At 29.9% G+C, this 9,300-nt stretch overlaps 1 protein-coding gene across 1 annotated transcript; it reads left to right on the forward strand.

Moving 5' to 3' along the window:
* The first annotated feature begins 2,600 nt into the window (after positions 1-2,600).
* On the forward strand, positions 2,601-3,730 carry LOC120273191. Its single transcript, XM_039279828.1, has one exon. The coding sequence runs from the start codon at positions 2,729-2,731 to the stop codon at positions 3,728-3,730; it is 1,002 nt and encodes a 333-aa protein (XP_039135762.1). The 5' UTR covers positions 2,601-2,728.
* Positions 3,731-9,300: the final 5,570 nt, after the last annotated feature.

The raw sequence follows: 9,300 nt of genomic DNA on the forward strand, positions 1-9,300 counted from the left end.
ATATGACCCCTCATATTTTATTTTATTGTCATAAATGACCCTAAAATCCATTATAATTGTCAAAATGAACCTAGAGCCATCAAATCATGGCCTAGTCAGCACCCATATCTTTGATTGGGCTGCTAACTAGGCATTTTTAAAATTAAAAAAAATAATGACTTTTTGCATGTTGACTTTTTTTGTTATAATTATTAAAACAACTTATTTGTTGCTTTTTGACCAATTTTTGTTTTAAAATTATTATTATTTTTTTATAAAATCTATTATCTTTTAAAAAACATTTATTTTTAAAATAATAATATATTATTAAAATCTAGTATTGATATTATTTTATAAATTGTAAATAGATTATTTTATTATTACTTTCAATAATCTGGTGTAAATACAATGAGCAATGATTAGTTTATATGTGTTCTCCCTTCTTAGTAGACTATAGGCCCTTATAGCTAAACCTATGCTGCATGGTTTTGCATTGTTTTTAAACTACAAGTCACTCAAATAAAATTATTAAAAATAATAATTAAATAATCTATTTACAATTTATAAAACCATATCAATAATAGTTAATTTAATTTTAAAATATTTATGTGTGCATCATAGTAACAAAATTGTGGTTTAAGGTGCTAGCAAAAATTTAAAAAGAAAACACATGAAATAGCTATGTTTTTCGAGTAATGGTTACTATTTTATTTTTAGTAATAATATATTATTATTTTAAAAATAAATGGGTTTTAAAAGATTTTAAAGAAAATAATAATATTTTTAAAAAAAAATAGGTAAAAAAACCACAAATAAGTTATTTTAATAATTATAAAAAATTAAAATGTCAATATGCAAAAAAGTGATCATTTTTAAATTTTAAAAATGCCTAGTCACCCAGCCCAATCAACACTTATGTGTTGACTAGGCCATGATTTGATAGTTTTAAGGCCATTGTGACAATAAAATAAAATATAGAGTCACCCAAGGAACAACCCTAAAATAAAATGATACAATCACTGTTCATTTTTGTTTTTACCTCAACATTCACATTATTGTTTTGCTTCCAAAATGTTGAATATATTTTTTATATTTTAATTTCTTTTTTATTTATCATCATCATTTACCTTCAACATATTTAATATTATTATCATTTAATATATAATCTTAGACAAATAAATAATTTTTAAAATTTTCATAATTTGAAATTTTTTAATATAAAATAATATATCAGTTTTATCAAAAAATAAAATAATATATCATATTTTCAACATTGCAAACATATGTTCAATTTATAATATTCCATAAAGTTTTTACAATTAATCATTAATTCATTACCATTATCTTAATTCTTTTGAGTGTGAGTTCAGGCCAATCAAGCATAAAGACCATGTAGGCTAGCAAACTTTACAGTTTCCACAAGAGAAAAAAAAAATTTTAAATACCTTAACTAAGGGCTCGTTTGGTATTGTTGTCAAATTTTTATTTTTGTTGCCAATTTTAAATTTTGTAAACGAAAAAAAAAAATACGTTTGGTAAGGTGTTTTTGTTTTTATAAATTTTGACCAACTTATTTATACTTTGTAAGGCTTTCACAAGTAATTAATTCTCTTATCTTAATTCTGAAAGCCTGCATTAAGTTAATAATTAAACCCAAGAACACTTTATATTAACAAGCTTTATATTTCCATTAACAATAGAGAAAACACAATGAATGAAATAGTGGAGTAATTAATTAATCAATTTTCTGAAAATTCCAAATATATTTTAATCTTAAAACAATTCTTAAGATTTTAACGTTGGAAATAAACCAATCAATTTATGACACTATATAGGGCTTCACATGTTATCATTATTCATTAGTTCATTGCAGTTAGCTAGCTTGTTTGACTATGAAGTCAGGTCAATCAAACTTTAAAACACTTGATAAGAGCAAGCTTTTACTGAATGGTTGGTAAACTTTTATTGATTTTTCTCAAATTCAACTTTTAGGAAAAAAAAGAGTAGCTTATAAGACCTATACAACGCTTTACTGGTAATATTAATTCATTACAATCATTTTGATTCTTTGAGTGCTAACCGATAAGGACAATTTATACCTAGCTTAACAAAGGAAAGAATTCTTTCTTTTCCTTTTTCTTTAAAGAAAAAACACTTATACCTAGCTTAACAATGGAAAAAAACAGACAAAAGGAAGAAAGGAAATAACAACCACTGAATATGTTGAGTAACAAGCATGAGCATTCATCATCTGTCTTGATTCCTCACTATAAATCATTTCATACTCAATACTACTTTGACCTAATTTCCATTGTTTGGTAGTAATAACTACTAATCAAGTCTCTCGTTAACTTCTCTTATTGTTCATCATGCCGCTTATTGAGAGCAACACCACTACCACTGTTCTCAAAAGTGAATGGAAAATCCTGATGAATGACTGTGAAAAATACCTGGAAGACCTTCCCCACGGAAAGCCAACCTCTCATTCAAAGAGTTCCCAGAATCCTCTGCAAGTCAGAGTCAAAGGTGAAGAAGCTCTTCACCCCAGAAGTCATAGCCCTTGGCCCCTACCACCATGACAACCCTGATCTCAAACACTTCCAAAATCACAAGTATTTAGCCGCCAAACAGTTAATTGGAACTAAAACGATAGACAACTTCGAGAAAAAGGTTGAGGATGCCATCTTTGAAGCGAGACTAGTGTTACAAAGAGAAGCTGGAGATAGACGAAGATGAGTTCCTCACAATCATGTTCTTTGATGCTTGTTTCCTCCTCCGCTTCATTGATTTATATGTGCAGGACAACTTGCAAGATCTCCAGATAAGCAAAAATCTTCATGGCTTCATTCTCAGGGATATATTCCTGCTTGAAAACCAGATTCCCTACCGGGTTCTCAAAGCCCTGATGAACTTGACCATGAAGGTGGACATAGACGCGTTCATTAGGAGAGTGATGGAAACCAAAATGCAGACCACAGTGGAAAGTAAAGTTGAACCAATCCACCTTCTAGCCCTCCTCAGAACCACGTTGCTTGGCAAGGCGGCAGGCAACCCAGGTGTAGTGGTAAAAGGAGACTGGCAACTCTTCCGGTCAGTGACTGAGATGAAGGACGTCGGCATTGAGTTCAAGAAAAGTGACACATTCTGTTTGAGAGACATAATATTCAAAGAAGGCTTCATCCACAGCTATCTTTCACTCCCTCGGATAACCATAGATGACTCATTCCAGTCAAGATTCATGAACATGATAGCAATGGAGATGTGCCCGGACAGCAGACTGGAGCATGGGATCCAGTCCTATGTTTGGTTCTTGGACTGTCTCATTCACAGTGCAGATGATGTGAAGGAGATGAGATCGGCAGGTGTACTGTTCAATGCTTTAGGGACCGATGAGCAGGTTGCTAAACTATGCAATGAGATGTCCGAAGATTTGGCTCCTGATTTGCATGAATACCACGAGGTGTTGTATGGGCTTAAGAGGCACAAGAAGAACAAATTTTTAGTGAGGTTTTATAACACTCATTTTACTAGTAGTTGGACTACCATTTCCTTTATTGCTGCAGCTTTTCTTATTATCCTGACGGTGCTGCAAACTGCGTTTCGCTATTTTCCCTCGGGAGTGAGAAGTGAGAAGTGGCTTTTTTGTGACTTGGTTGTGTTTTTTCCATCTTTTAATTTGTTTCATTATTTTTTATTAACTTCCAGTTTGATGATTAATCTTGATCTATATATAGATTGTTCTACGAAATAAATGGAAATTATCTAATTATCTTTCTCAAACAGCATTGATAACGGGCGTGTAGATGAATTAGCATGTGTGTACATGAAGAAATTCGATGCAAAGGTATTTCGGTAATTTGGCGGGTAACGGGATTTTATGGTTCTATCGGGTCTATTTGATGGGAAACGGGTCAAGGAACAAAAGTCACAAGTTGGTGATCATCATTTTCATTGAGTAATAAGATTTTAATCCTTCCTCAATCCTGGTTATCGTTGATCAACAGGAGTTTGGAAGACTTGTTATCGAGTATTCATGCGCGAATCAACGGTCTTAAGTATACCGCTGCATTAGTTTTGTACCAGAGCCGAATCGATCATGCCACCGCGAGGATGAGGTATGGGTCACCCTATGCAAGGGATGGAGGAGATCTACGATCGTGATGATGATGCTAGATTTGAGCAGCGAGTTGGCCGCCTCTTAGACCATCGGGGATGGCAAGATCGTGACGATGGCACTCGACACCATTACAATGAAGATAGGCGTTGGGAATCTGGTATAGGGGTCAATATTCCGAATTTCCATAGTGGACTACAAGCGGAGGAGTTCCTTAACTGGCTGACCATTGTTGAGGAGGTCTTAGAGTTCAGTTTGATGGTTAATCTTGATCTATATATTGATTGTTCTACGAAATGAAAGGAAATTATCTAATTATCTTTCTCAAACAGTAATCCTTTTAAGATTTTGATATGCTTTAAAATTTTCTTATGACGCCCCAGAAAGAGCCAAGCAGAATTTGACGGACAAACGACCGCAGTTCCATATGGCTTGACCTAACTACAAGGCCTAATTAAAATTCTTCTTAGATTAGAAGAAAACAACAACTAATAGAAATAGCATAATATACAAAGTACAACTTAAAGATACAATAGAGGTTCAAATACATAAATGCCCAAAATATAAGAGTGTCCAAAATATAGAATTTGGTATCCAAATAACAAATACAACAACTTAAGATACAACTCCAAAGGGAAAAAAATAGTACAACTGGTAGCTTGCTAAATAATCCCCAGGTCTATTGCTCCTAATCATCTGAGAAGAATTTAAAACAATTTCGTGAGCTCACTAGGCTACTAAGTAGTCCAAATTTTGAAAATAGAAACTGGAATTTGCAATATACAGAATAATCAAGGCCAAATGAAGAGCTTGCCAATGTTATAAGGAAAAAGAAGGTAGCATAATCAAGTTAAGTGTAGTCATTAACCCACAAATATGGGGAATATCCCGAACTAAAAATGTAAAACAGAAAAATAACAAATACTCAAATAATAGTGAATGTCTCCAAATTGACTATAGATATAAGGGATCATTTGTTTAACCTCGATGAATTGAGCTAGAATAATAGAGCTCATTTATTTACCCTTGGTGACTAGAGCCTAAATATCAGAGGTTGCTATTATTTCATCGACTGACCGGTGTTAAACTTTCATTTTTATAGAATTCTTGTCAACAAAGCCAGTGTTTCACCCCCACAAATTATGTTGAGCATAGCTCATTTGGAGACAAAAAAATGTTCAAACAATCTTTGAGTCAATGTATAGAGATATTCAGAATTTCCCCGATTTTTCAAATAAGCAGAAATGCACAATTTCATACAAAGAAAAATAACCATCTCATGCTACTACTTTATAAAAGTAAACAATTATTTTCAAAATAACTAATTAAAATGATAATTAACTACTCTTTTTAATAGAAAGATAACACATAAATAATAAATGTGCAAAATAATGGGTATTTTAGTAAATAAAACAATGAATAAACAAATAAATAATGGAAAGAAGGATTAATAAGTTTTTAGTACAGAAGAGGTAGAACGTGGGCACCATATATATATATATATATATATATATATGTATGTATAAATAGTTTCACTAAATGATTAAGCAGGTGCAATAAGTTGTGGAGTAACAACTACAATGGCCCAAGTAAAACATGCATAAATGTTTTTTGAAATTTTATAATTCTAAAATACAAGAGGTCAAGGTGGATTACTTATCTCATAAAAACCTAAATCCAAATTGAATTCAGCAATGGAATTGTTTATTATCACCAACAGAATTTTAGCACTTTATACCAACGGAATTTTTATTATCACCAACTGAATTTTCAGATTATTACCAACGGAATTATTTTATTATCACTAACGGATTTGTTTGATTATTATCAACGGAATTGTAAAAATATAAATTTATTATCACCAAGAAATTTTATTTTAATTATATTTAATTATATATAAAAATATAAATTAAATATATTCATAAAAATTATAAATATTTGCACGAATTGTAAATATCTTATTTGTAAATAAATTTACTTTAAAAAACATATGCCAACATAATTATTTGCACTCATAAGTATTTATTAATATTATTTTTTCTATATTTTAAATATATATACATTTGACCCAAGTTTAAAAGAGAAAAAAACCCAAAAATCCTTGAACATTCTATTTTGTGAAAGTATATATTTAATATGAATGTAATAGTAATATTTTATTTAAAATTTATATTTTTATTATTCATTTTAAAAATTTATTGATAGCTTTCTTTAATAATAATATTTTCCAAATTTTACGAATATATTATTAATTACTTTCAAAATAACATCAATTTTAAAACTAAAATTTATTGTATGTTTTAAAATAAAATAAATTTAAAGAAAATAATTAATGTATGGATTCCAAATCGATCCCGAATCCGTTTGAAAATAATCAAAGATCGACACATTTTCGATGCGTCAAAAACAGGCCTCGGGATACATACCTCTATGTGAAGAGTCACTGGATGCTATCTATAGCATGGAAGCTCAGTAAACGATGTGCCTTGACAGACTCTTTGACCCCCTACTTGCACTGTAGTTGTATAGTACTTGGCCTACATTGTTGGGGCTTGTTTTTAAATTGGGGAAAATAGAATATGTGTTTTTAGAGAGCCAGTCACTTTTGCATGTTGTTGTGAGAACCATAGCATCCAGACATCAACGAGGACCAACTTCATTGAGGAGCAAAAGACAGAGAGTGGAGAGGTACCTCTTAGAGGAACAAAGAAGGAAGGAAGAAGAAGAAACTTGAGCTGTTGCTACTGCTACAGTTACTGTGGTTGCCAATGCTACTGACGAGCAAGATTTAGCTCATGAGGTATCACAAGGAACCCCGAGCTCCACATTAATGGACCAACCTAATATGGAACCTATTGGACAGAAGCGAGCTGAAGCACATGTCTTAGTGCCGCATACTCACCTAGTGGTGAGCATGAACACTAGACACTTCAGCACAATCATTGCATCTGAGCTTCAAGATATCTACATGGAATGATACCATATTGAACCACGACACATACCACGACTGCGTAGGTGGTATGGAGTACTTGGAGATATGACCACAAATTATGACGATGCTCATGCAGTTCTTCAATATGGTGCAATCGTTGAGCAAAGAACTGTGATGGACGGCACCAAAAGTGCGAAGCTGAGTAGTGGTTTGATATGTGTTAACAGTTGTCCTATATGTGATCGATGTTATTATAGTAGAGTAGTGTGTGTTTGAGTGTTTTTTGCAGCTTTCCTTGTTATCGCTGTACTCTTGTGTTATTAGTTCAAAGCAAGTTATGATTGAGGATTTTGTGTTTTGATGTATGTTTGTATATGTTAATAATATGGAATTTAGTAAATATTGTTTATTTAATTAATTACTTTTTGTTTCAATTAATTAAAATAAAAAATTTGCAATCAATTAATTTAAAAAAAATTTAAACTTATAATTACGAACACATTTAATAACTATTGTTTATTTAATTGATAACCAAAAATCAATTTATCATTTATAAATATGTTTTTCATGATTTATGAATTACCATCCTCAAAAATCTTTAAAATTTAAGTTTTTTCCAAAAAAAATTTTTAAAAGCACAAAATATGATAAATAAAGAATAAATCTGACAAATAATATTAAATTTGGAAAATAAAAACTCTCAATTATAAATACATTATGTAAATATTGTTTATTTAATTGGTTTTTAATATCAATTTTAGTGAATTAGTTAATTGAAAAACACAAGGCCTATAATTTTTGGACTCATCTATTTATGTTAATATTTATTTTATAATATTTAATTATATATATATATATATATTCAAATTTTAGAAAAATTATGAACTTAAAAATGACATATTATTTCAAATATAATTTTTTTATTATCTATTCTTCCAATATATATTAAAAATAAATATCAGTCAAATTTAAAATAGGAAGAAAAGCCTCATTCACCAACAAAAAAAAACCCCCAAAGTGAAAGACTCCAAGTATAAAAGCATATAAATCATGTGTAAGACAAAATATCGCATTCCAAAAAATCATATTGTAAAAGCATATAAATAAAATGAAATCCTTAAAATCTTATTGCTAATATCGTCAAAGGACTCCTTACAGGTCTTGTTCGGTTATCTTTTTTGAGTCTCAATAAAAAGAGTAGTAGTAGTTGGTACCTCATTGTTTTCATTTGCATCTTGTTATTTTAATTCCACAAAAAAAAACAAAAAAATAAAAATAAAAATAACAACATAACTTTCATTAGCAAAGACTTGTACATGATCAAAAAAGAATCAAATGTAGCACCACACATAGCAATTATCATACCAAAAAAAAAATACAAATAGAAATAATTTCAAAATAATACAAAATTAAATTCATCGATGATACTAATCATAATAACTATAATCAAGGTAACCTAATCAAGTTAACCAAAACTCTCTTAGAATATCAATTTAAAATAAAACATAATTTTCATTTGCAAGAACTTGTATATGATCCAAAAAGAATCAAATGTAGCACCACACATAACAATTATCATACCAACAAAAAAGACAATACAATTACAAATATTTTCAAAAGACCACAAAGTTAAATTCTTTAATAATACTAATCATAATAGGTATAGTCAAGGTAACCAAAACGATACTAATGATAATAAGTGTAGTCAAGCTAATCAAAACATTCCTAGAATATCAAATCTAAAAATACAAAAACATACATACACTTATAATTTGTTTTCTTATCCTAGCAAACTCTTTTTACCCACCGTGTGCATATTAATTAGTCTCTTTCGATTATTTGTATTTACTTCGGTGATTCTCTACATAAAGATTTCCATTATTATTAGCTTAGCTTGGAGAAATAGTTTTGATATTATAAAAGCGATTAAACACTAAAAATTTTTATACCGTTGCATTAGTTGAATTTCAATAGTTCAAAAGTTCTTTGAATTTATCTTCTCCAGTATGTTGTGGGTAATTAAATATTCTAAGATTATCAGTTTTGTACTTATAGTAATTTTCTTTTTTCACCTTACACTTATCCAATTATCTCCGATAGTAGCCATAACCCACTTTTTACCTTCTTGAGGGACCATGTATTTTCTCTGCACAAAGAATTATATTTAATCAAATTATAAAACAACACACCAAATGTTTAATATGAAAAAAATAATTGGATAACAAACAAGTAAGATTCTTATAAACCTAAACATATTCCCATAATGATTCTTTGT

This window comes from Dioscorea cayenensis, chromosome 12 (assembly GCF_009730915.1).
Source record: "Dioscorea cayenensis subsp. rotundata cultivar TDr96_F1 chromosome 12, TDr96_F1_v2_PseudoChromosome.rev07_lg8_w22 25.fasta, whole genome shotgun sequence".
Lineage (NCBI taxonomy): Eukaryota > Viridiplantae > Streptophyta > Magnoliopsida > Dioscoreales > Dioscoreaceae > Dioscorea > Dioscorea cayenensis.

Excerpts from the sequence above, each read along its gene's own strand:
- LOC120273191 (XM_039279828.1), top strand. The coding sequence starts at position 2,729 with ATGTTCTTTGATGCTTGTTTCCTCCTCCGCTTCATTGATTTATATGTG.